A 27,432-nucleotide genomic window follows, 5' to 3' on the forward strand; every position below is an offset into this window, starting at 1 on the left:
CGGCACGTTCCAGCCTAATCAGTCTGGGCCGTACCCTCGATTACATACACATACTGCCTGGCTTTCTTGTGTGGGACAAAGCCTACCTCCATCTTCAGCAGCTTCAGGTATGTTCTTCAATGGAGCCCTTGAGCCTTTACCCAAATTTCAGCAATCAAAGGATTTATACAAGTGTCTTTCTTGTTGGGAAGAAATCTGGAGTTTGGTGTCCTCTGTTAGATATATGCCAGCTCTAAAAATATGTTTAAAAAATGCTATTTCTTATGATTACCCTCCAAGGATTTTTTTCTGCTTCTCCAAGAGGGGTAGTATGTAACATCTTTGGACCTGTATGATGCTTATTTTCATATCCCAAGCAATTTAAATGTCTACAGTTACAGGTAGATGACTGCTCTTTTCCATTTCTTGGTTCTGTTCATCACTTGTCGAAGGCAAATGCTTTCAGTAGTTCAAGCTTACAACTCTTTTTCAAGTTATGTCTAACCTTAAATTAAGCAAAGCCCTCTCCATTCCTAGTTTCCTCAACTAGTATACTGTTTCTAGGTACTGTTTTGGTCAAAACAAAAGGATGATGTTTCCCTTCACATCCAAACATACTAAATATATTTCCCACCAGCTCCAAGGGCTCCCCATTATCTCCAGGTGTAACTTTAATTCTCTACTGGGAATGGCGGCATTCTGCATCCTTATTCCTTGTTTTTTCACATACAGGTGGCTACTAAATGAGCTGCTTCACGCTCTGTTGACACAGTCTTAGGTTTCCTTGATGGAAACTTATGGGTTGTAGAATGCGCAAAATGGACTTTGCTCTGAGGACTGACAGAAGCCACATTCTGGACTTCACTTTCAACCTGAACACTTACATTTTGACATCATAACAAATGATTCCATAGGCAGATGTTGGCTATGCACCTTCAGGAGGTAGCAGCGAAAGGCCTTTGGGCGTAGTTGTATGCAATGCTTCATATAAACCTTTTCGAGCTCAGAGCAATCCACAAACATATGCCATTTTTCCTCTCAGCATTTGAAATGCTTCAGTATTTCTACATACATGCAACACAACATTGATGTCTTATGTGAAAAAAAAAAGCAGGAAAGAAAACATTCCCAGGTGCAATCAGAGGCAGCTTAGCTACTAAGGAATTAGAGAATACATCATCTCCATGAAAGCTGAGTGCCCAGTGTGATCCACCTACAAGTGTTAAGACTCGTTTAGGAAATCATTAGGAAAATTAAGCAAGTAGAACCTAAGTGATGCACATTTGGAAAGAGTATCTCACAGATGGGTGAGACCAGGTCCCACTCTTTGCCACCAAAACCAACAAAAATACCATGATATTTCACCAGAAGACATTGACAATTTAGAACCTTTACCCCATTTCACCTCTTCCTGCGGATGATTGACAAGATCAAACGGGAGCCATGCTGCATCATATTAACAACTGTAGACTGGGCAAAGCAGTACTCAGACCTTCTCCAATTGTCATATGCCCCCCCCCACTTTCCACTAAGTGAACATTAAGCTACACTGTTTGGGTGCACATCAAGTTCCTCATCATGATATGCATCCTACAGTTAAACTGCCTGACTCGCGAGTACATCCCATTTGCTCACCTAGAGTCACTCTGCTGCTGCTCTTCAGCCATGAAGATTTGCAGAGCCAAGTGAAAAATTCTTCAATTGGTGTATGACGTAGGACCTACACCCAATTGGGCCTGACTGGCCCAAATACTGATATGCTTACTGCTGCTTGAAAAGTCGAGGCCCAATCACTGCTCTAATAAGGGGCGCCTAGGAGAAGGTTCAATGATTGTGCTGCTAGCATGGCAGATGTTGGAAACTGAAAGGTCCTCCTCTGGGTGATGGACGTGCACTCATGACCTGAGTGTCCAGCCATATTTGTGTCATGATCCCTAATGCTGATTTTTGTTAGAGGTAAACCTAGATCATGCATGTGTGCCATTACGTAGGCCTGTTTCACAGATTGTGGTCTTGTTGGAATGAAAGGGGTTCCCAAAGCACTACCCTAAGTGGTGGAAGGCTACAGCCTTCACCAGGAATTAAGCAGCGTGAGCATGGTGGTGGCAGCATACCATGTAGTAATCATTTGGAGTGAACATGTCATTTTTAGGGTCGAGTCTGCGTAGTTAGAAAAGGGCTCGGAGGCCCGTCCATGTCACGTCAGTGTCTTTCATTGGTTCGTGGGCTTGCCTTTTAAAATCTGGTTGCGTACATCATGCCTTTTCCTGGTGGTTAGCCCTCCTCGAGCGCAGCGACCAAGTACTGAAAACATACGAGGCACGCTGTTTTCCGTCTGGTTTGTGGACTACTTTTTTTGCAGCACGATCACGCTTGTTTAGCTGCGCGATTGTGCTCATTTTTTGGGTGTTTTCCATTTAATGAGGCAAGAAAAGTCCAGTTGTGAGTTTACAACTGCTAATAGCTCTAACTCGGACAAATGCGAGACCCGTTGCATTGCAAGTGCTTGGTAAGCTATGTCACTAGAGTGAGGCCTACAGGCTAACTCATTTTTAAAGTTCTGCTGCTGTGTGGTTAATGCCCCTTTGTAATACATGAAGGATGTAGAGCTGTGCAATGCACACATGTTAAATGTATGTGCTGGGCATACATGTACCTATTGGGGGTACAGTACAGGAAGGATACAATTCTGTGCAGTATATGTATGCTGTATGCATGCACTGGGTATATGTGTGGTTGCGAATGGTACAATACATGGAGGATCATAGGTTCCATTTTGGGAGATGCAGCCCTTCATGGTGAAGCATAAGGAGAGGAGGTAGAGGAATCTTCCTAGACAGATGTGTATTTGCTGAATTCCTGTAAGCTGGGAGGGGAGATGCAGTCTTCCCTCACAATTCAAAGGGGTGCTCTTTGATTCACTGGGAGGCAACAAGGAATTGGCCTGGGCACATCTCAGGAAGGGTATGGGACAGATATGAGAATCATAAAGAGTAGGTCTGGGCCCCTGGGCTAACCTTTTGAGAGACATATTACTGTGGCTGACATCCAAGCCTAAATCCTAGACACTCCAGTGGCTCGTGATGTGTTACTGTCAGCTTTGGAGTCACACCTGCTGTGACTGACTGTTTTCAAGAGGAAGAGAGGGCAGAGAAATAGTCACTTTAGCAGAAACAGACCCCCAACATAAACTTCCAAGAATAAACTCTAAATCACACTTGTTGTCTGTAAGTGGACTATAAGAAGGGAATGTTGAGACCTACAACATTGTTGTCTGCCAAACAGCCATACGGGCTGTGTGAGATGGGGAAGCTCTGCAGGACTTGTTTTTATTTAAATGTCTTTATTGTCATTTCAGCAGTCAACATTACATACAAAGCCAAAGCATCTTTACAAACATCAGACTCCTCAGGCACATCTTGGCAGGTGCAGCTGGAGAATAATGATCAACAGATACCAATAAGTCAACAGGTATTACACAACTTCAACCCCAATATATCTCTAACCCCCCACCTCCGACCCATCCCAAAACTTCCACCCATCAGCTGACTCGTCATTATCAGGGAAATGTCAAACTCATCTGTTGGTCACTAGAATGTCAATCTGACTTGGGATAGCCACCAGTATGACTATAACCCTAGCCTTAAACTGTGCAAGACTTATGCCTGTGACCAGGACTGGGGTCAAGGCCTTCTAGTTTCCCTGCTGGATGAGGGGATATCACACATGGAATCCAAGACTACCTGCCCTAGAGCAGCATAGCCTGCCTGCTTGCCAAATGCCCTGTGAGGAAGAGGAGAGCATTGGAGGGAGCGAGGTCCAGTGGGGAGTCCTTTCGAATGGACTCCCTTTACGAGGTGTGAGGAGGAGGCTGCTGCACCTTTCAGGTTATTGCCTGTGTGCAGGACAAAGTTGGTAACCCCAGAGTGCCAGGGGAGCGCCACTGTCAAGTGATACATGGTGAACGCTGTGGCAGTGGGGCCAGAACATACGTGCAGCCAAGGATTGGTAACCCCTTATACCAGTAGGGGGTGTTGTGTGAGCACCATTTGATAGAGACATCTAGCTGCAGATTCCTTGCTTTGGAATCCTCCCGAGGTGCGAGACTGGATCTGGAAAAAAAAATCACCAGCATGTCTGTGCATCACACCACTCTGTACTAACGTCATCCACTGAATGTGACACCACTGGAGTACATATAACCTCTTCTCCAATGCACCACTCTTGCACTTTTCCACTCTTGCAATGCGGATCCGGTAACAGTTGGAGGCCTACTTCGACTATTTCATCAATGGAACTGTATGCTTTTTATGTCTATCTTCACTGTTCAAAACCTGTGGGTCCTGTGGACGACAAATGTCAGCCACGTACCCCTACTATATTTATATGTGGTGCCTGGGAGAGCACCATGACTCCATAGAGTGCAACTCCTGTTGTCAACTTCGCCTGAAGGCACTGCAGGAGCATCATATGAAGCTTCCAGCAGCACAGCTATCGGAGTCTTCCCAGGCTTCCCATCAACCACAGCCTCCTTCTCGCAGTAAGTTCAGTTCACAGGCCCTTTCCAGGCATCACTCTCGTGGACATCAAGCTCCATCGACTTCATGCAGTAAGTCATGATGTAAGCAGTCAGTCACGGCATCTCCCGACACCACTGCGGCCTCCCACGAATCCTCGGTTGAAGAGTCGAGGCCAGAGTCTACCCCGCATTTCCCTCCCTTTCCCAGGGTCAGGGCAACTGTGACCCATATGCATGAATATTATGATTGTCTTCATGCTATCTTTGGAAAATGACCTTCCCCTGGAGCGCCTTTGGGCCCCAAGGAGGTGCAAAGTGTCATGACTGTGTCCATGCCAGCAGGTTTGCCCTTCGCTTCAAGTAGGCCTTATACTTCCATTGTCGAAGCCATTATGGAGCCGGTGTACAGCCCTTCGGACATTCCACCTTTGGCGTCTGTTTCTGATCAGCTGACTCAGGCAACACTACTGGAGGTGCCAATCGACGTCATCCCTCTCTCCTCGTCTGATGTTGAGACATCCCCTTCTTGGCGCCAGTCGATGTCAGGTACGGTGTCAGTCATGCCGATTGTCTATGACACCCTCTCTCTGCTTTCTGGGTAGTCCCCTCATATTTGTCCTTCTGAGGGACATGGTTTTGGAGATGCTGGGGAAGAGTTGTAGTGTCTGCCAGCCGTTTCTCACGCTGCTGAGCCTCCTATGAAGGACAGCTGTATGTCTGACCTAGATGTGGCTAGTGGCTTGGACCCTTCCCCAGCCTTGGGCCGCCTTTGCCCCCTGGCCTTGCTATGAGGCGAGTTCCTCTCTGCCTGACATGCTGATGTGAATTGCTGTGGTTTTGGATATAACACTTTAATCTGTGGAATTGACTATTGAGCCTCTGATTGATGTCCTCCGTCAAGGCCAAAAAGTAATTGATCCGGTGCTTCTTTATAGTGAAGCTCTACATTACATTTTGTTGGGGGCTAGTGCTGAGCGTGATACAGGGGCCCCTGTTGATCTAGCTATATCTCATTGGCAGCAACATGTTTCTTGGTGATCTAGCCTGTCTCCTCAGGCATCCTACTCCTGGTAGTTTGATGGTACAGGCTGCTTTGGCCTTCCATGATATTGACTCTTTTCCACTTGTCCAGTCTAACAGAAATTCAAAGAGTCTTGATGTAGGAGGCTGGCCCAGTTTATGGTGTACACCTATGGTGTGGCACCCTATACTGACTACAGGCAACCCTTAGTGATAGTGTTTTGATGCCTAGATAACCAAAGCTGTCTAGTGGTAGCTGTGGAGAGCAGTTCCGGCTTATCAGTGAGGAGTACAAAGCACTTACAATACCACAGTAGTCAGTCAGTGCTGTTCACATAAGAAAGAACCACACCAAGTGTTACTAAAATAAAGTATAACACTATTGTTATCCTAACGTTGGTATATCTCCACGGATATCTACACACAAAAAATACATACTTAGTAACAAACAGGAAAAGCATTGAAGTACATGGGACCCTATGGTGGGGGGCAAACCATATACTAAGAAAGTGGTGTAAGGATGGAGGTGTCCAACCAAGGTAAGTGTGTTAGGACCCCAGGAGCTGGGGGAGTACGAAATCACCCAAGGTAAGTAATAAATATCTCCCAGGTGCCCGTGTGCAGAGGTGTTATCTTGCTGGGTGTCCCATAGGCTAATACAGGTCGCGGTCAGAATTTTCGGGATCTAAAACACTTAGCAGGGGACCCCGAGGAACCCATTTGGAACAAGGAGGTTCGATCATGGCCCCACCCGTGGATACCCAGGAAAGTGGAGTACCTACACCAGGGAGCCCATGTGCATAGGGGTGAAGTGAGGTCATAAACCTTCTTTGGAGTCCATAGGAGCCTCGTTTGTCCAGCTGCTGTCGCAACCCGTGGACCAGGTCGGTGGAACTCAGGGCCAGATTCTGAAAAAGAAGGGAACAGAGTCCAGACCACTTGGAGATGTCCAGGGGGTCCAGGTAGGCAATGCCTATCCTTCTTTGAGAGAAGGTCCTGCTGGTCGGTGAAGGAAGGAGTACAGCTGCAGAGTCCAGTGATGCAGGAAGATCCTTGGAGTCACCAAAGAGCTGTCCCATGTCGGGCGCCAGATTGCGGAGGGGTCAGTGGTCAGCAGCACCACCAACAAGCATTGGCGCGAAGGCAGGAAGAAGCTATAGGGAAGTTTGCAGGATTTTGGGGACTAACGAGGTCCAATCTACTCAACACTTGGAGGGGAGTCGGGACTGGCCCTCAGCAAGCATGAGAGCCTGTAGGAATTGTTGGAGCCACATGAGGACCCACTGGCAACAGACGCAGGGAGTCGCAGGGAGGCCTCAGCAGCACAACAAAGGAGTCCCATGCCGCAGGAGTTGCAGGGTGGATGCTGTTCTTTGAGTTGCAAAGCGCTGGAGACTGGGGCTTCTTGGAGCTGGGAGATCCTTGGGAGGAAGAGTCAACAAGCCTTGTGAACAGCAACAGTCTCTGTTTCGTCCCAGTGGCTACAGCAAAGGCCCACCATCTCCCAAGTTGGACAGAAGACAAGTTGGACCTGGAGAGCCTTTTGATGTCCGTGGGACTGGAGAATCCACCTCCTGGTTGTTGTTGTCGAGGTGACTGCAGATGCAGGGCAGTGACTCCTTCACTCCAAGGGAGATTCCTTCTTGCTTCCTGGTGCAAACATGTTCTTTTTGATCCTGGAGGATAAACATCCATGGGTATTGCTGAATTCTGGCATGAGCTGAAGAAACAATGTTGCAGTGGGAACCCTCCCAGCTGGATACTGTCTTGTTTAAATTCCTAAGGCAGACCAGCAGCGGTTCCGGAGGCCAGGTTGCAGAAGTGTCTTTCAGAGTGTTCCTCGTGGAGTCTTGCTCGACGAATCTGTGGAGCCACCCTCAGGGTAGCCCCTAGGAAACCCTCAAAGGGGGTTGGACACTGTGGTGAGCCACCCATCAGAGTGGATCAGGGACTTCACCTAGCTGGCCTAACCAGTCAGATGCTCCCAGGGGCCTCTGTACATCTTATTTCCAAGATTGCAGAATGAAGGGGGTCACCTGCAGAGGTGCAAAGATCTCCCTAGGGGAGGGGCTGGACAGGGGCGTGGTCACGCCCCTGTCCTTTCTGTGGTTTTGCACCCGAGCAGGAACAGGGAGTTCCTGCACTGGCACAAACCGGTTTATGCAAAGAGAGCATCAAATGTGCCCTTCAAAGAAGTCTGGGGGCACTGAGAGGCTACCCCGCCCCAGCCCAGAGACTCCCATTTTGAAGGGAGAGGTGGCGTCAAAGAGTACTGAACATATCAACACCATGGAGGAAGGACAGGTGCAGACAGCACTTTCCATCAGAAACACCGACTCCTAAGAAGACTCGGAGTAAGATAGACTCATCACTGCTGGTCAGCACGTGAGTACGACTATCCCCTACTCCCACTCATAGAAAGTCCTTGAAGGCCTTGGATGCACCACTGCTAGAGAGCCGTGGTTTGACTCGGAAGAAGATTCTCATTGACCGACCTTTGGGTTCGGCCACACCTCCGTCAATACTGGAGTCGAGCAAGTCCATCAAAAGCTCAACTTCTGAACTGAGTCGGTGTCCCTTCTCTTCGGAGTCGAAGCTTCAATGTCCTGCCTTGTGGCCGAAACAACCGGCTGTATTTTCGGACCCGAAAAAACAATCGTCTTCAGAGCCGAAAAAGTCTTCTTATTTGGAAGAAGGACTCTCAAGCCATCTTAAGCAGAGTTCAAAATAACTTGATGAACAGTCATATAGACCATCTGATCATGTTTGAGGACACAGAGATTCAACCCATCCTTGAAATCATGGATGAGCGACAATCAAGGATTCATATCCATAAAGAGACTGCCAGAATAATTACAGCACCTCCTCTACAGACCAAGAGAAAGTTGACTTTCCAAGAACATTTAGATACTGCACCACCACCAGCAAAGATTTTTAAACGGAAGGAGATGCCATTACCTATGCATACTTCTCCCCCTCATTCCCCACAACTTTCTATTTTGCCCCCACCCACTAGCCCACCACCTTTACCTTCACCAACTCATTCACAATATTCTCATGGTGATACAGTTGATTCTTGGGATCTCTTTGATCCGGATCTTATTCCTGCCAATGACCCGGACTTATACCCTTCCAAACCTTCTCCACCAGAAGATACTACAGCATACACGCAGGTTATTTCTAGAGCAGCAGCGTACCATGGGGTGTTTATGAACAGTGAACCTTTAGAAGGGGATTTTCTTTTTAATACCTTATCCTCCATTCACTCACGATATCAATGCCTCCCAATGCTACCTCACATGATTAAGCATGCAGATGAGATATTCAGTGAGCCAGTCAAAGCTAGGGTTTTAACACCACGCATTGACAAATATATGCCTGCACCTACAGACCCTGCTTACATTACCAACCAAGTACTTCCAGACTCAGTGGTTGTGAGAGCTTCCATGAAGAGGGCTAAAAGCCAGTCGTCAGGGGATGCTCCTCTCCTTGACAAAGAGAGTAGGAAATTCGATGCTGCTGGCAAGACGGTAGCGACACAAGCTGCGAACCAATGGCGACTTGCCAACTCGCAAGCCTTGCTGGCACAGTATGACAGAGCCCACTGGGATGAGATGCAGAAACTCCTACAACACCTACCAAAAGAACACCAAAAAAGAGCACAACAGATTGTTGAGGAGGGTAAGGCCATAAGTAACAACCAAATGCGGTCTACCCTTGATGCTGCAGATACAGCAGCTAGAAGCGTGAATACTGCTGTAACCATACGCAGACACGCATGGCTACGTTACTGTGGTTTCAAGCTAGAAATCCAGCAGGCAGTGCTGAATATACCTTTCAATAAAAAACACCTGTTTGGTCCTGAGGTTGACACTGCCATAGAAAAACCCAGGAAGGACTCAGACACTGCCAAAGCAGGTCCTTTCATAAGCAACAATTTAGAGGAGGATTCAAGCCACAATCCACAGAGGCTTCTACCTCCCAGGCAAAACCAGGGCAACAACAGCAGTACCAGAGAGGGGGATATAGAGGTTCTTATAGAGGCCAACACTTTAGAACCAGAGGCAAATTCCAGGCCTCAAAATAAGCCACTACCTCATCTAAACAGTGACTTATCAATCATCCCTCAAACCCACACATCTCCTGTGGGGGGTGACTGCAGCAATTCCACTCCCAATGGCAAAATATCACCACAGACCAATGGGCATTGCCAATTATCCTCAATGGCTAGTGCCTGGAATTGATTTCTACCCCTCCAAACATTCTTCCACGTTATCACAAATTGTCCCCAGAACACAATGTTCTATTACAACAAGAGGTACAATCGCTACCATTAAAACAGGCAATAGAATTGGCCCCACATTCTCAACAAGGAACAGGATTATACTCACTATACTTCCTCATACCCAAAAAAGGATGGCACTCAGACCCATCCTAGACCTCAAATCCCTAAATCTATGTATCCTGTCAGAACGCTTTCACCTGGTAACTCTGCAGGATGTCATTCCACTACTACAAAAACTAGATTAAATGGCTGCATTAGATCTCAAGGATGCGTATTTCCATATACCCATCCCTCCAGCTCACCGATAATACCTCAGATTTGTAATAGAAGGAAAATATTACCAATTCAAGGTTCTGCCATTCGGCATAACAGCTCCAAAAGTATTTACAAAATGTCTAGCTGTAGTAGTAGCTTACCTAAGAAAACAACACATACATGTCTTTCCTTATCTAGATGACTGGCTAATAAAATCAAGCAATTTTATACAATGTCAACAACACACTCAATACACAATAGAGACCCTACATACACTAGGGTTCACTCTCACCTACCAAAAATCCCATCTTCAGCCAGCACAGGTGCAACCTTATCTAGGTGCTATTCCAAATACACAAAAAGCCTTAGCCTATCCAAATCCACAAAGGATACAAGCTTTCCAAAATCTCATACCACAAATGCAGCCAAATCAACAATACACTGTAAGATTTATCATTAAACTATTGGGAATGATGGCATCATTCATAGCAATAGTACCGCATGCAAGACTAAACATGAGAACACTGCAACAGTGCCTCTCACAGCAATGGTCTCAAGCACAGGGTCAATTGCAAGGTCTAGTGTTGTTAGACCGCCAAACGCAAAGGTCCCTTCAATGGTGGAATCTCATCAATTTAATGAAGAGGCGGTCATTTCAAAACCCTGTGGCTCAGACCACAATAACAGATGCATCAATGACAGGTTGGGGAGCTCATTTCAACAACCTTACCATTCAAGGGAAATGGGATTCAAAACAGCAAAATTATCACATAAACCATTTAGAATTATTAGCTGTGTTCCTTGCCTTAAAAGCGTTTTAGCCACTTCTCAAACACAAGACGGTCTTGATAAAAACAGACAATATGACTACCATGTATTCCCTAAAGAAACAAGGCGGGACACGTTCATCTCCACTGTCCCTTCTAGCCCAAACAATGTGGAAATGGGCAATTCACAATCAAGTTCACTGTAGGAAAGTCCTCTTTTTTGCCCTGGTCACCCCCAAACTTTCTGGACAGGTACTAGTGGTTACTGTCTCTTGGCTGTATGTAGGAAAGGCACTCTTTTTGGCATGGTTACTACCACTTTTTGCCTGCTATCAGTGTGTTTAGACAGTTATCACTGGGATCCTGCTAGTCAGGACCCCGGTGATTGTGCTCTCCCCCCTCTAAATTTGATTGCCTAGGACCTTTGTGCATTCCACAATTGGCATACTGGCGTGCCCTTATAACTCCCTAGTATATGATGTGAAGATCATGGGTTTGTTAGGAAGTCGGTAACCCTCCTCCTTTCCTGTCCTTTGGTGCTCATTGCCAATTTTAAGATCCAAAATAAGGAAGTAAGTTTTTAGATCATTGTTTCTTAACCTGTGATCCAGAGACCCCTTGGGGATCCTCGACCCCTACTAATGAGGTCTACGACAGCTTAGAAAATTAAATAATATTAACAGATTAATAAAGTGTATATAAATAATGAAGTAAAATGTAAAATTGAACATTTTAAAACGTTCTGTAAATGAAAAGGAATTTACAACTTCAGACTAAAATGAGATAAATTGGTATCCTCAGTTTGATTTGTGGGAGCAGTGCAAGTGCATCAAACTGAATGTTTTTTGTTAAACAACTTTTATTGATTTTCCCATAAAAAGGTACATTGAAGGCACTGCAAAATAGGATGCAGAAATCATGAGGAACAGTTTTTCTGTACCTCTCACATTCTTTTCTTGATACTTCCCTCCCACATTTTATTTTCCACCTTTCAGACAACCATACATTAGGCATCGTACAGTTAGACAACCAACTCATAGGATTCACATAATTTGCCCCAAATTTTCAAGAACTTCTTAGGGCAGCCCTGGGCTTTATAAATTGGTTCTAATTGTTTGGAGCACCAGTTCATCCTAGCACACCATTGGGCCAATCGCAGCAGAGCTGGGGTCCTCCACGGCCTGGCAATGCCTCTTTTGGCTACTAGAGTTGTAATGCCCACCAAGGCTCTATTCCCCCCCAAAGACCACCCATGCCCCCACCACACCCAACAGTGCCAGTTTGGGAGTCTTATGTTCTGGGATTTCTAGAACAGCTGAAAGTGTTTGTTCGATTGCGTACCAGTATCTAGTTATAGGGGGACATTGCCATACCATGTGAAAAAAAAACAGCTTGGCTGGTCCCACACCTCCCACAGTTGGAATCGGAGAGAAGACTAGTGGTGTGGAGGCATTTGGGGACATGTATGTGTGGTGGAAATAATACAGTTGCACCAAGCGTAGGCATGCCAATATTACTAGTTTATGTGGGGCCATGCAAGCCTCCCTCTCAACCTCATCAAGCTCCTCAAGCTAGTCCTTCCAAGTCTTGCAAAGGTGCCCCAACTTTTCGGGACCATTGTTGAACAAAGTACACTACAGCTAGGAGACCCTGCCACATCCCCCGACCCCTCTCCCCCCCCCCCCCCCCCCCCCCCCCCCATCAACAGTTTTGCTTCAAGAGGATTAAACTCTGGTATGTCCTGAAATTGCGACATGTAGAAACCCAAGGCATGTCGCACGTGAAGATATTTGTGGAATTGTGTGTGGTAGAGACACAATTGGGACTAAAGGTCTGCATATGAGCATTTGGTCGAACCTCGCCACTGGTCAGCTAGTGTTGTGATTCCCATTAGGTCCCATTTATGAAAGCCCTCCAGCCTCGATACCTACATGAGCCAGCGAACACGCCAGAGAGGAGCCTATCAGGTCGCCCTCCCAGCCCACAAGACAGATGGCCCTCCTCCATATGGAAAGTATTACTCTGGTGATCGCTGGAAGCGTTTGAAGTATCAGACAACCATATAGATGGTCAAGCACACCCCATTTAGCTTGAGACTGTTGAGTTCCAGGCGGTTTGTGGGGTGGTTCCAAACACAAGTCAGCCATTCATTCACAACCAGGAGATGAGATGCCTTGTAAGAGAGCTGACTATATATAGCAGCAATCCCTCCATCAGAGACCAGTCTCAGATATTTACATGGGCCGTACTTGGGGGGGGTGGGGCCAGGGAGAGGGGGTGTCCTCTCCAACGAAAAGAACGTAGCAGTGCTTTCACTTCGTGAAAACACACCTCCGGAATATCAAACCTCAGGACTATAATGTGGGTAGTCTGGAGGGTGTAAAGAAATCAGGGCAGCACCATCATCTTGGTCAGGGCCACTCTGCCTAGTATATTAAGAGGAAGAGTGTGCCCTGCATCCGAGCTCTGTTTGGTTTTCTGTTTAAGGTGTGTTAAGATAATAGACATGGGCCTGTTCGGGCATTGTGGTGATGTGGATCACTAGGTATTTGAAGTTGAGGTGGCACATGGGGATATCTATCCACAAGATGAATTGTAGCCCAGCAATGGGACCAGGAGGAATTGTTCTGCGTTCAGACGCAAGCCAGAGGCCTCTTCAAATAGCTGAAGAAGCTTGAGGGCTCTTGGGCCGATCACTGCTGGCTCCACCATAAGACATCATCGGCATAGAGGGCAATCCTGTCTTCCAGAGATTCCACTCCCCCATCCCCGAACTCCACCCCCCAATCTGTGCATTTCATCTGATCAGTCTCGCCAAAGGTTCTATGGCAAGAACAAAAAGTAGGGAGGACAGAGGCAGCCCTGTGGGCTCCCTCACAATGGGGCAGGAGTCAGACAGCACCCCATTAATAATGACCTGGCCTTTGGGGGGTGACTAAAGAAGGGATATCATTCTACGGAACGAGGACCCGAATTCCATCCTCTCAAGTAACTGCCCCCAGATATTCCTGGTCCACTGTATCATAGGCTTTTTCGAAGTCAACGAGTGAAGGAAAAGGCCTTCCGGTAATTTGTGTCTGTGAGCAAGAGCATACAGTAGGCACTGTATGCTCTGCCTCGTGCTACGATTAGGCATGAGGCCACATTGGTCCGGATGAATAAGGGAGGTAATGACCTTTTGAAGTTGGATTGCTAGGATTTTTTAAATCATTATTGATAAGGGATGTGGGACAATATGCCCCACAATCCTTAGAGGGTTGATCAGTTTTGCGGAGCTCAACAAAGGTCGCCAGATCCAGGTCCTGAGGGACCCTCCCCCCAATGCGGGCCACAGAGGGGTGGGGATGCTGCGTATAAAGGACACGTTAGTAAGCTGCGAAGGTTGCTTCTACTATGTCTTGTACGACATTGACTAACTCTTCCGACCTGGTCAGTAAAGCAGAACACTACTTTTGTCTCAATGCTTGTACACTCGCTGGACAGTTTCATGCCAGCATTGGTGGGCTTCATGGAAGAGAAGATGTTGGAGTGCCATTTTGTCTAAGTTTAGTTGGTGGGTAGGTGTTTGTCTGAGAAAGGGCAAGTTCTCTCTCAGTGCATAGCATACACGCCTCCAGGTCAGTCATGTCGCATTGGAGCTCTCTCTCTTTTCATCCTCGGTATCTTTCCGCAAATCCACGGACAGTTGGCTTGCTCACCACCCATAGAGTACTTACATTCTCAACCATACCATCATTAAAGTCAATGTAGGACCGAAGTTCCTCCTCCAAATGTGTGGTTAACTATTCGTCAGTGAGGAACCATGCGTTTAGGTGCCCCATGGGCAGTCTGGGGGGGGCAGGGAATCCCCACAGGAGGAGTTGTGGGGAGTGGTCTGAAATGCATTTATATGAAGCATTGTCGCTCTCGTTGTAGCTGAGAGGTCTGTGGCTGGGAGAATGATGCAATCTATACGAGACATGGTATGGTGCGAAGCAGAGTTGTGTGAGTATGCAGCACATCTGGGGTTCTAGGATTCCAAACATCGCAAACCCGTAAAGAGACCCACCAGGTTGTGATTGACTTAGACGGAGGAGGTGTTCTCGTGTTGTCAGCCCAAAGACATCCAGCGCCGGGTACTTTACTGCATTGAAGTCTTTCCCCATGAGGAAGACTCCGTGTAGGAGTGTTGCTGTGACCGTAGTGAGGGCCTGACTGTGCTGCTTGGGGGGGGGGGGGAGAGATGTAGATGCTGAAAATGCACAGGGTCGCCCCTCTAATATACCTGTCACCCCCTCATATCTATCAAGAGGGTTGTGTAATGTTTGAATGTTTGCTAGGGGAAAAGTACCTATGGAGCAGAATGGACACACCCCTAGAGCCTCTGGTAAAACCTGAGTGGAAGACTCAATTGTATCCATGTCTACCTATGCACAAACATTGCATGCCAAGGAGATGGGTCTCCTGTAACAGCACCACTGCCGGGCAAAGGTGCTGGAGGGATTTTAGAACACTGGCGCGCTTGATGCTGTCTAAAAGGCCATTAACGTTCCAGGAAATAAGGATTGATTTCATTGCAGGGCAGAGGTGTGATAAGCGGGAACGCCCAGTGGAAACAAAAACTGTGACATTTCTGAGCTTGAATGATGACTGGAAAAGCATGTCCGACTATCAGTGGGCAAAAAACCCAGCACAAACACATTAAACTCAATTCCCTAAAGAACAACAGCCCCCACCTCCCACCCAACACTTCCATCCATAAAGCATCTGTCGCCCATAAACACCCAAGAAAAGTAAATAAACAAATAATTTGAGGCTTTCGAAAGGTCATCTCCCTGTGATTTGAGGGTAGAAGAAAAACAATAAAGTACATTCCTAGGCGGGCACTCTGGGTCATAGGTTTTTCTCACAGTTTGCAGGTAATAGTATATTTAGTCCGTCAAGGATCTCGATGCAAGGTCTGCTGTCGACATGGCCGCCTCCATCACCTCTCCTGCCAAGGCTTGGGAAGCTGCTGTAGTAGAGCTGTCTGTTGGGTGCAGGCGAGAGTCATTGCCATCAGGCATCGGGGTCTCCGGGGAACCCCCTGTCCTCCCCAGTTTTTATTTCTCTGTTTGAGCAGTGGCGGGATCAGGAGGGTTTTTCAGTTGGTTTCAGGACCGTGGGGGCTGTCCTAGAGCCCTCACGTGGTAGAGTGTGTCTTCTTAACAAACGCTGTCTATCAAACTGAATTTAGTATTAGCAATTGCTGGCCTTAATTTAGAAGAGCTCCAACCTTCCTAGTAAGGTAAAAAATGTAGATTATTAATTTTTAACGTTTGTTTGTTGAATTAAATATTTAACCATTGTGCATTTGTTTTATGTATACTGGTTTCTTTATTTTTGGTATTGTTTTGTCATTCAAATTGTTGAAATTGCTTAGGCTGGTGTCCTCCGTTTCAAGTCTGGATTCAGTAGGGGTCCCTGGACTCCAGTAATGATTAAGTGGGAGGTCCACAGAAGTCAAAATGTTAAGAACCACTCCTCTGGATGATAAGTTTCAAGGTTTTTTGACGGTAGTAACAGCAGCAGTAGTAGTAATTCTAGAGCTCATGACATGTCCAGAATTCTGAGCCGCAGTAGCAGACAAGACTGAACTTGGCACAGGCCATAGCACAACCTGTAAACGATTTGCAATCAACTAATTTATTTTAGTCAAGCAAATGTGAAAACAATTATCAGCTGGTCTTCTGTGGTGAATTGTTTGAGTCCCTGCAATGGCACTTATAGCTGGAAATAAATCTTCTATAATGACGTCAAAGTGGCTTGTATGGTGAGCATATCGTCCACCCCAAACCTAGATTTTCTCACATTATACTTAATGTTGATAACGTTATTCAAGTTTCTTCGTGAAACTGTTGAAGCTAAAAAGTGGATTTAAATTGTGTGTCTGAGAACAATCATTGCATTTGTTTGTATTGAAAACTACTTTAGCCATCAATTAGTTTGTTTATACTGGTTTTACTTCACTTTTAAATCGTATTAATCAGATGTTAGAAACTTACTAAGTGTTTTAAATATGAGATTAAGTGCCTTTTTTCAACTTTTAGGTCACACTGACATTATTAAAACTACATCTCCCAGCCCAGAACATTCTCGACTGTCAGCTGTTTTGAATGAGCAGTATGCCATAGTGACGCCGCCTCTCATGTCTGCGGTTTGCGGCCTATTAAGTAATTTGCTGTTTGTGGCACCTAAAGAGACTGCATTTTCCCTAAATCAAACTCATACACTAACAGCTCTTAACAGGTACGATTTCTTCTCATTCTAGAATCTGTGATTGTAGACTGTTGTAGGCAATTTACTGTGTGCCCACCACCAACCATGTATTAAACCTACATATTGAACCATAACCACTACAACCATGCCTCCTAAAAAGGGATTATGAATACAAAGCATAAATATTAATTGGCAGATACAGGGATCAAACAAAAACATGTCTGTCCAGTCCATTTACAAATCTGGATGCAAATGTGCATAGCAGTAGAGTGTCTGCAGAAGAGAGAACTTGATTAGGCTAGTAGTTGTGATTTTATGGACTCATAAATCCAGTTCCTATGAGTGAGTATATCTGATAGAGACTCTCAGTTGCAGAATCCTTACCTTAGAATTTTCCCCAGGCGTCAGTCTGGATCCAGAGAATTTTCTCGAGTAGTACCCCTGCATGCCGCCAGATGACATCGGTCAGCAAGGCGCCCGGCGTAGTGTGCTCCGGATATGATGTTGCGGGACATATAAAGGCATCACCACAATGCACTGATGTCAGTTCTTTTCTTTCAGGGCAAGCCAACACTGATCCAAAGAGCTATCCATCAGTCACTTTTTGACTCGTCTTTTTTGACTTTTTATCGAAGATTTTTGAGAGTCTACACTTCTGGTGCATCGAGATGTAGTCAGGTAAGCCCTGCAGATCCTGTCAATGGGCGACATCTGTGACAGATCCAGACCTCATGTGCTTGTGGTGTCTGCCCAAAGTCGTGCTCTGACTGCTGGGCCATGAACACGAAAGCTTTGAGGAAGCGGTCCCTAAAGCCAATTGTGGCCTGGTGCTCGGCATCGCTCCCGGTCAAGAGAAAGATCGTGATAATGGTTGCAGAGCACCCGTTTATAGTCGTCCAAGTCCTCGGGACGGGCAGGTAAATCTAAAGAGAACCAGCATTCTTCAACTTTACCCTGTCCGCTGGCTGACGAGAGGAGGGAAAAGGAGCGTCCTTGTTTCAGGCCTCCGTCCTCATAGTCTGGGGCGGCTCTGTGCCTTGCATACCTTCTGGAAGCCGTAGTGACTCCTACCCAACTCAGAGAGTTTTATGAGGTCATGTTTCTCATCTTTGGGCATTCTCCACTTGAGCACCCTTGGGCCTCGTGGGGTTGCAGGGGCCTCTTTTGGTTCTGCACCAGCGGCTTTGGCCTCAGCTCCAGGGGGGCACCCATGGATCCTTTTCTGGATCCTAACTGGCATCGGTTGTACCACCTTGACCGTTCACAACGCCGCTGGTGCCCCCGGGTGGCGTTGTCGGCATTCTCATTGCGAACTCCTCCACAGAGCCAGGCCAGCATCACGCGATGCTGATTCAGACTTAGACAGTGGCCTTACCCCTTGGTTGGATCCTGACCCTCATTCACTTGGGTTGGCGTACGGTAAGATATGGGAGGGGTAACTGGACCCTTTAGAATACCAGCTCCAAGATCCCATGCACTGGCGGATGGACCTGGGTGAAGCCAGTTGTCTAGATACTTCCCCTGACACTGGCATGCTTTCTCCCCCTACTGTGGCAACAGAGGAATGAGCGTCCTATTCAGTGGTGGTGCAAAGAGAAGCCGAGGTCTTGGACTTCGAATTACCTTTGTCGGCAGTCAGGACAAACCTCCTGACTTAGGTGCTTCAGCCTGGGGCATCTACATCTGAACCCCGTTTGCTCTCTAATGAAGCCCTTACAGATGCCTTTCTCGGTACCTGTTTCAAACCCCGCACAGGGGCTCGTATGAACAGGACAATCGCCTGTTGCCATAGAGCGTTCCTGATGCAACATCCCACCCCTGAGAGCTTGGTTATCCAAGCCTCTACATCCTAGGGTGCATTCCCTTCTGCACCCCCAAGAGGGAATCCAAGAGGCTGGACCAGCTTGGGAAGAAAATGTTCTCTTCTTCCAGCCTGGCATTGCGGTCCTTTAACACTGCATACCTTTTGGGCTGTTACACCCATACTCTATGGGACATGGTTGCGCGAGTGCTGCCTCAGGTTCCGGAGGAGGCTCTCGCCATTCTCTCCAAAGCTGTTGCTGACAGAGAGATGCAGGGAAGTTCACAGTCCGATGTGGGCTTGACACAACCGACTCAGTGGGCAGAGCAGTTGCATCGATGGTGTCTACAGCCAGGTCCCTGTCTTTGCAGCTTCCTCTTGTCCTCTTCAGTCTGCTTTTTGCCCCTTTCGTGGATACGGAAGGGGCAGCCTACCATGTCTGTTTCCCTCCAGCTATCGTGCAAGGCATGCTGCCAAGGCTCTGTGTGGCTGAGGACATGGGATCCAGTGTCCCCTTGGATCATGGAGCCAGCAGTCTGGTCAACCCACTGCCCCTCCCCTCTTCAGCTGCCTCTAAATCTTCCTATTCTGACGCTTACCCACCAGAGACCAGTCTGAGGCGAGAATTGCCATCATCTGCTCCTCTGGCAGTCCATCACGTCAGACAGGTGGGTTTTGCAAATAGTTCGAAGGTGCTATTCCCTCTTCTTCGAGACTACCCCTTCATCCATTCCACCACCCTAAGATCGAATGATGGAGGATCACCTGGCATTTATCCGTGATGAGGTTATCACTCTCTTGGCCAAGGGAGCCATAGAGAGGGTTCCTGTGCCAGAAGTATGTTGTGGTTGTTATTCCGGCTATTTTCTGGTACCCAAAAAGGACAATGGTCTCCACCCTATCCTAGACCGCCAGTCCCTCAATCACTTCCTCAAGAAGAAGTTCTAAATGCTCACTCTGGCTTAGGTTCTATCTGCCCTGGACCCAAGAGACTGGCTGGTAGCGTTGGACTTGGAGGACACTTACTTACACAATTCTGCCCTGCCTGTCCACAGACCTTACTTGTGGTTCACAGTAGGCCACAAGCACTTTCAGTTCACCTTCCCTTTGTCTTACCAGTGCTCCTCGGGTGTTCACCAAGGTGATGGCGGTTGTCTCAGCCCATCTGCACAGGTCAGGGGTTTCAGTCTTACCCTGCCTTGACGACTAGCTGTTGAAGGCGGGCTCGTCTAATGCTGTCCTCTTCCATCGTCAGATTATGGCAGACGGCCTTCTTTTGCTGGGGTTCATTATAAATGTGCTGAAGTCACACCTGACTCCCTCTCGGACGATCCCTTTCATCAGAGTTTTTCTGGAGACAATGCAGTTTCGGGCTTAGCCTCCCGAGTGGCAAGTCCAGGGTATTCAGGGTACAATACCGATGTTTCAGCCTCTATCCTGGATTTCGGTGAGAATGACTGAGGCTGCTGGGCCTCCTGCATCCTGCTGGTGACTTACGCTAGATGACATATGTGGGCTGTGCCGTGGGAACTGAAGTTCCAGTGGGAGCAGCATCAGGCTAATCTCTCTGACATGGTCCAAATCTGAGGGAACTGCGCAAGATATACATTGGTGGCTAATAAGCTGCATTTGGGCCAGAGGCAGATCCATTTCTCTTCCCCAAACAGACTCCACATCAACCCATTGGAGCTCCAGGCAATCATACTGGCATTGAAGGCATTTCTTTCCTCTCTCAAAGAGAAAGTGGTGCAGCTTTTCACAAACTACCTCCTTGTGGTTGTGGACCCTTTGTCAGGAGGCTCTGCGCCTTTGGACATGGTGGGAACATCGGGGCATTTCACTAGTGGTTCAACGTCTGACAGTTTCTCTGATCACCAGAGCGAGCAAACGAAGCCGACAATGCCTGGTTGATCACTAATGGTACCTCCATCCAGAGATGGTGAAAGGTCTCTTTCATCAATGGGGAGGTCCTTGATAAGATCTGTTCACCTCCTCAGAGAACGTGCAATGTCAGCAGCATTGTTCGTTGGCGTTTCCAAGACGTCACTCGCTCGGTTACACTTCGTCTCAAGTGGAGCTCATGCCTCCTATAAGCCTTTCCGCCCATACCACTTCTGCTCAGAGTTCTCAAGAAGATCAAGAACAACCAGGCTAAAGTAATCCTTGTGTCTCCGGATTGGGCACGAACAGTCTGGTATCCTGAGCCATTGAGCACGGCTTTTGGTCCTCCGATCAGACTGGCCCTTAAGGAGGATCTTCTGTCAAGGCAGCAGAGGTGGGTTCTTCACCCAAACTTGTCAAGTCTCCGCCTTCTCGCTTGAAGATTGAGAGGCGGCAGTTAATAGCTTTCGACCTTCTGTCCAAAGTATGTAATGTTATCTTGGCAGCCAGACGTCGTTCCACCAAAATGATATATGCCTGTCATTGGCATAAATTGGTGGCATGGGTCACAGTCAAGTCTGTTGACCCCCTCCCTGCCCTTCATTCTGAGGTCCTCTTGTTTAAACTTTCCTTGGCCCAGCAGAACTCTGCTTTGGGCACCCTCAAAGATTATTTGTCTGCTATCTCTGCATTTCTGAGATTAACTGACCAACCCTCTTTGTTTAAGTCTCCTATTTTTAGTAGGTTCCATAAGGGTCTCAACCACATGTTTCCTACAAGAGAACCAACTCTAGATGGTTTGTTCTCTGCAATAAAATGTGCGTGCTACACATTGGCTTAAAAGCAACCCCTGGAGGGTTGGCACTCTCATTCTACCAGAGAGACAGCTGCAACCACTGCGTTAGCATGCAGAGTTCCAGTCCTGAACATCAGTCAGGTGACAATGTGGGCCTGCCTGCACATGTTTACCAAGCACCTCTGCCTGGATAGTCAGGTCCGAAGAGATGGGTACTTTGCCCATTCGGTCCTGCAGAACTTCCTAGTATGATTTTGGTTCGCAGACCCTACTCTGGGGATGGTATTGCTTGGGTATCTTTTCTAAGGTAAGGAATCTGCAACTAGAAGTCTCTACCAGATTAACAAGTTACTTACCTTTGGTAACGGCTTATCTGGTAGACACATTCAAGTTGCAACTTACCAACCCACCCATCCTCCCTGCTCTGCAAACTGATTTCTGGAGACAGGGACTTCCCTTTCAGGGCCCTAGTTTTGATTTACCAGTGGTCAGTGTTCTTCATGGCTCTATGCTTCTTGTGTGAAAAGTTGTGAAAAGAAACTGACGTGAGCACGCCGGGGTGGTGCCTTTAAAGGTCCCGCGACTTCATATTCGGTGTGCACGACGGCGAGGATAGACGCAGAGCTGACCGATACCACCTAACGACGTGCAGGGCTACTGCTTGAGAAAAATCTACGTATACAGACTGATGTCTGGAGGATATTCCAAAGTAAGGAATCTGCAACTAGAATATGTCATTACCAGATAAGGCGTTACCTAAGGTAAGTAACTTGGGGCCTGATTATAACTTTGGAGGAGGTGTTAATCCGTCCCAAAAGTGATGGTAAAGTGACGGATATACCACCAGCCGTATTACAAGTCCATTATATCCTATGGAACTCGTAATACGGCTGGTGGTATATCCGTCACATTTGGGACGGATTAACACCTCCTCCAAAGTTGTAATCAGGCCCTTGGTCTTTAATGATAAACGGAATTGTATATGTTAATTGTGGCTCTCAATTTAACACGTCCACATGCTCTAAAATAAATGCTAAAACACACATTACTGACAGCTTGTGGTTCCTAATACTACAGCCTGCGTTAAGTGATTCCCTGTTGTTATTCCACCTGCAAGGGTAAAGAATACTCAAGCAGACCCATTGAACAGACATTTCTTCAGACACATGTATGGAACACAACCATCTGTCTGGTGACTGTTATAGTCTTCCTCCAGTAAACGGTTTTACCACCAGTGCACACTCAGTGGTTTCAAGTGTTTTTTTTTTTTAAAGCAACTTGCAAAATGTTATTTGCAAACTGGGATTTTTATTTTTATTTTGTCTACCTCCCCACAATCCCCATCATTAAACTAGTTCATGTTCAAGAACATAAGTTTGCAGATCTCATTGACTTCGTTATGGTTGCAACACTACTAGTTATCCAACATTACATCTTATATAGATTCATATAGTGTATTAAATGTTCCCTGGTGTCAAGATGGGAATTCTTGGGGAAAAACAGACGGAGACCATGAAATAAATTCAAAATAAGTCCTGCTTAGGTTATGTTTTCCGCTTCTTCAGAGCTTAATTTTCAAGACTTCTCATGCAGCAATGGCCCTCCCAGAGTACTGCTAAGGCTCCCTTTAATGTGAATACCCTAGATCCCCAACTGTTTAGTGGAGGGATATTAGCTGTACTATATAACCAATCATACCACACTTCTGGTGCTGTTATCACCTCCTTTCTCATGGTCCACAGCATTTTCTAATGTCATGTAATGCACCCTATTTACCACTTGATGTTGTAAGCTCTTCCCCACCCCCACTCCCGTCCTAAACCAATGCCATTCTTCTCCCTCCCAGTACCTTGACGTAATTCCTGAAGTCTTGTCTCCTGCCTTCAAATATGTTGATTCAAGGTTGAGTTAGTTGTCCTAGAGTCATACAACCTCTGTCCTGCTTTCAAAGCTTTCTGTATCATGCAGAGTCCAAGGCTTTTGATGTTGCTGCCTATGGCTTCAAGCCCTTCTACAATGGACTTTCCCACTAGAAGCTGGGCTCGCTGTTGAGAAAGGAAAAATGTTTCATGCAAAGTACCTAGATAATAAAATATTGTGCAAGGAGAATTACAGCGTAATGCAGAAGGAGATTGAGGACATTGGCACCAGTGGAAGGCTTGCTTCTGCCACTGACCAAATGTACAATGCCTAGACTCATGCTAAAGATGTCTGGGAATGGTACACTTAATATAGTGATGGTGTCAAAGTGAAGATTGGTGAACCTAGTGTCAATGGCGTTAGTTCTACTGGAGAAGTAGTGCAGGAAGAAAGGGGTTTTCATACTTGCTGTCACTCTCTGAGCAGTTTTGTTTGATTGGGAGCAATTTGAAAATGGCCTTGATCATTCCTTAACAAAGAGCAGGCTAAGGTAGTCCAAAGTTTGTCTAAAAGACCTAATGGTCTCTAAGCATCAATTAAGACATATTTGGATTTGAAAAAATCTGGTTTCGGCTGTATGACCCCATTGTCTTGACCATGTCCTCCACTGTCAAGCGTGGCTAGCATCTTTTGGTAGATATGTATGTCAGAAACCTTGACGTACCAATCAGTGATAACTAGCTTAAGCACACCCCGTAGACGATAGTCAGTCACCGGTATAACACAATTTTATGGTCCAAGAGGTCTTTTGTGCAAAGACTGTCATATCCTTGTTCAGCCTTTTCAGACTCTCTTTTGATTACTCTTGATTGTAAGCAAGGAACATGGTTTCACATAAATAATCAAAGCAGAAGAGGAGCAGTGCTTTTACACAGCTCAGCAGAAACAAGCAGGATGGTGTGAGTCCTTTCCTTAGCGGTGCAATGTACATCTCTAATAAGGTTTAAAAACATGAAAAATTGTGTTGTATAAGTGGCTGCTGTAAAGTTCTTGTCAACAATTCACATTCTGGAATTCAATAGATGATTAAACAGACATTCCAACTGACAGCTTTCAGAACAAGATTCATTATGCACTTCATGCAGTTGCAAAAACATGCCCTGCTGCACAATTGAGTAATAGAATATCTCATCTCCTAAGTGAAACCAAAAGAATTATCCCGAATACGTCTTGCTACAACGGAAATGCCTTAAGATAATAAAGGCTTTTTGTGTGCTTTTAGTTTAACAAGACTTGTATAAATATGACACAGTCTTCCTTCCTAACCTCTTCCTGTTTCCCTATGCAACCTCCGAGATGGGGGTCCCTGTACCTGCTGAAGGTTCCATATCTTAAAAAGTCTTATTGTTGTGGAGAGGAGCTTTGCAGGTGTTTGACCTTCAAACTGGGCAATGTTCAGATGGTTCAACTTCATCAAATTTCTGTGAATGTTGATTCAGAAAGCTCCCAAACCATAACTTATCTGTTAACCTTCCTTCGCTTCCCTTGTTGGTCACTCTTGTGTGCTATTCCTATATTTATGGTGCACTTTTAGCAGTAGTTTGTGCTTTACAAATAAATACATTAAATACAGTTGTAAATGTTTTCCCCTGTTGCCGTTCATCCACCACCTGAATACCCATGTTAGATGATGCCAGTATTATTCTTCCAGGTGCCGAAAAAGTGTTTTCCAACCCTACACCTGAAGTCCCTTCAGAAGTATCCCCCACTTCAAGCATTTATAGACTTTCTTTCTTGGGACAGATAAATAATACTTTGAAACAAGCAGGCAAAGCTCATGCGTTTTAGAGATCACACACAATGGGCTGTCCCAGGAATGCATGAGGATGATATGCAATCCCAGGGCAGGCTCAGCTAATACTATCTAATGACAAAGGTGGAAGAGTTTTTGCAGGTTGTGCTTGAACAGTGCAGGGTGCCCCATTATGAAATACGTTCTGCTATATTACTGTGACTTGACAAGTGATGCTTCCAGCATGTGCCTCGTTAGACACACCTTGCCCCAAGTTTGAGTTGCAGAACCTGTTCTGAGCACAAGGCTGTAGGAAGCTGTCCTGGGTTGTGGTGGATACCTAAGGTACTTACACCTTATATCAGGTCACCTTACATTAGGTATCCCCTATTGCAGTGTAGGCAGTGTCTAGAAGCCAGGCTCTCTAAAGGTAGCTGTGAATGAGCAGCCAAGGCTTATCTAGGAGACATGCAAAGCTCATGCAATAGCACTGTATTCACACAGCACTTACACACATGAAAGAAAACACTGTATTAAAAAATAAATAAAGGTACTTTATTATGGGAACACAGCACCAAAATACTATAAAGGCAATACTCCCTTAGGAAGGTAACACACAAGATATATACACTAATAGTCAGAAATAGGCATAAAACAGTCAGAAAACAACGTAAAACACAATAGAGGATAGTGACACTTTACTCTTTACAGGTAAACTGTCCCCTGTGTCAATGGTGTGTACAAACCATATGGTCTGACTAGGTGTAAGGGAAAACAGTTAATAGAACTGCTCTAGGAGATTTCTGCAGTCTTGTTTTTGGAACTCAGAGAGGCAGTCTGCAAGGACTACTCCCTCAACTGAGCCATCCGCTTCAGAATTGGAGAAGAGATCAGGGAGAGGGCCACTCTCCTCTTCCTGTCCCTCAACAGATGCCATGAGCAGGTTTAAGTCAGCCCAGTCAAAGTAGGGATTTAGGCGGTTCACATGAAGCACCCAGAGGAGGCTTCTAGGAGTACCTAGGTCAACTAAATAGGTGATCTCGCCCTTCTTTTCCACTGTAGTGTGGGTACCACTCCACTTGTCCTGGAGTGCCCTGGGAGCCACAGGCTCCAGGGCCCAAACTTTCTGCCCTGGCTGGTAATTGCAGTTATTGCAGTTCCTGGCTGGCCTGAAGGTTTTTAGTGGCCGTTTTCATGTACTCAGCCATCCTTGATCTGAGGCCAAGTAAATCCACAATATATTGTTTAGGGGCCTTGAGGGGTTGCTCCTAAACCTCCTTCACAAGAGCTAGTGGACTCCTAACAGGATGCCCAAACAGAAGCTCAAAGGGACTGAAGTCCACTCCCTTCTGAGGGACCTCCCTGTAGGCAAAAAGAGGGCTTGGTAATAGGACACCCCATCTCCTCCTGAGTTTTTCAGAGTCCCATTATCATGCCTTTGAGAGTTTTGTTAAACCTCTCAGCTAACCCATTTGTTTGGGAATGGTAAGGGGTGGTGAACTTATAAGTTACTCCACACTCTTTCCACATAGCTTTCAAATATGCAGACATGAAGTTGCTACCCCTGTCTGATACTATCTCTTTGGGAAGCCCACTCTGGAAAAAATACCCAGGAGGGCTTTGACCACTGCAGGAGCTGTATTGGTCCTTATAGGATACCTGGTGGCATGGTCCACCACCACCAGTATAAATCTATTTCTTGAAGCTGTGGGAGGGTCTAGGGGGCCAACAATGTAAACCCCTGCCCTCTCAAAGGGTACCCAACCACTGGTATTGGAATTAAGAGGGCCTTTGGGGTGCCACCTGGCTTGCTACTGGCTTGACAGGTACCACAGGAGCGACAAACCCTCATTGTGTCTTCAGACACATGAGGACAGTGAAAGTGAGGGACTAGTCTGTCCCAAGCCTTACTTTGCCCCAGGTGACGAGCTAGGAGAATGTCATGTGCAAACGTCAATAAAAACTCTCTGTATTGCAGAGGTACTACCAATCTTCTGGTGGCACCAGGTTAGGGTTCCCTTGGCTCTGAATACAGGAGGTTATCTTTCCAGTACACCTTGTGGGTGCCACTGACATCTCCTGTTTCCTGCTGGACAGCTTGCTGTCTTAAACCCTGTAGTGTGAGCCAAGACGTGTGGGCCACACTTAATTCCTCCCTGGCAGGCCTCCCTGCACCTAAGAGCTCAGCGGTGTCAGCTTTGAGTTCCTCCGGTGTAGGTTCTGTCCAGGGAATGGATTCC

General features: G+C 46.5%; 1 protein-coding gene across 2 annotated transcripts in view; it reads left to right on the forward strand.

Annotated features, from left to right (window-relative positions):
- RTTN (rotatin) overlaps positions 1 to 27,432 on the forward strand; it is a 978,768-nt gene that overhangs the window by 606,317 nt on the left and 345,019 nt on the right. For both annotated transcript variants that reach the window (XM_069219896.1, XM_069219897.1), the window contains exon 36: positions 16,894 to 17,092. In XM_069219896.1, the coding sequence (XP_069075997.1) occupies positions 16,894 to 17,092 (199 nt within the window). The remainder of the gene's footprint in view (positions 1 to 16,893; positions 17,093 to 27,432) is intronic.

This window comes from Pleurodeles waltl, chromosome 2_2 (genome assembly GCF_031143425.1).
Source record: "Pleurodeles waltl isolate 20211129_DDA chromosome 2_2, aPleWal1.hap1.20221129, whole genome shotgun sequence".
NCBI classification, from domain to species: domain Eukaryota; kingdom Metazoa; phylum Chordata; class Amphibia; order Caudata; family Salamandridae; genus Pleurodeles; species Pleurodeles waltl.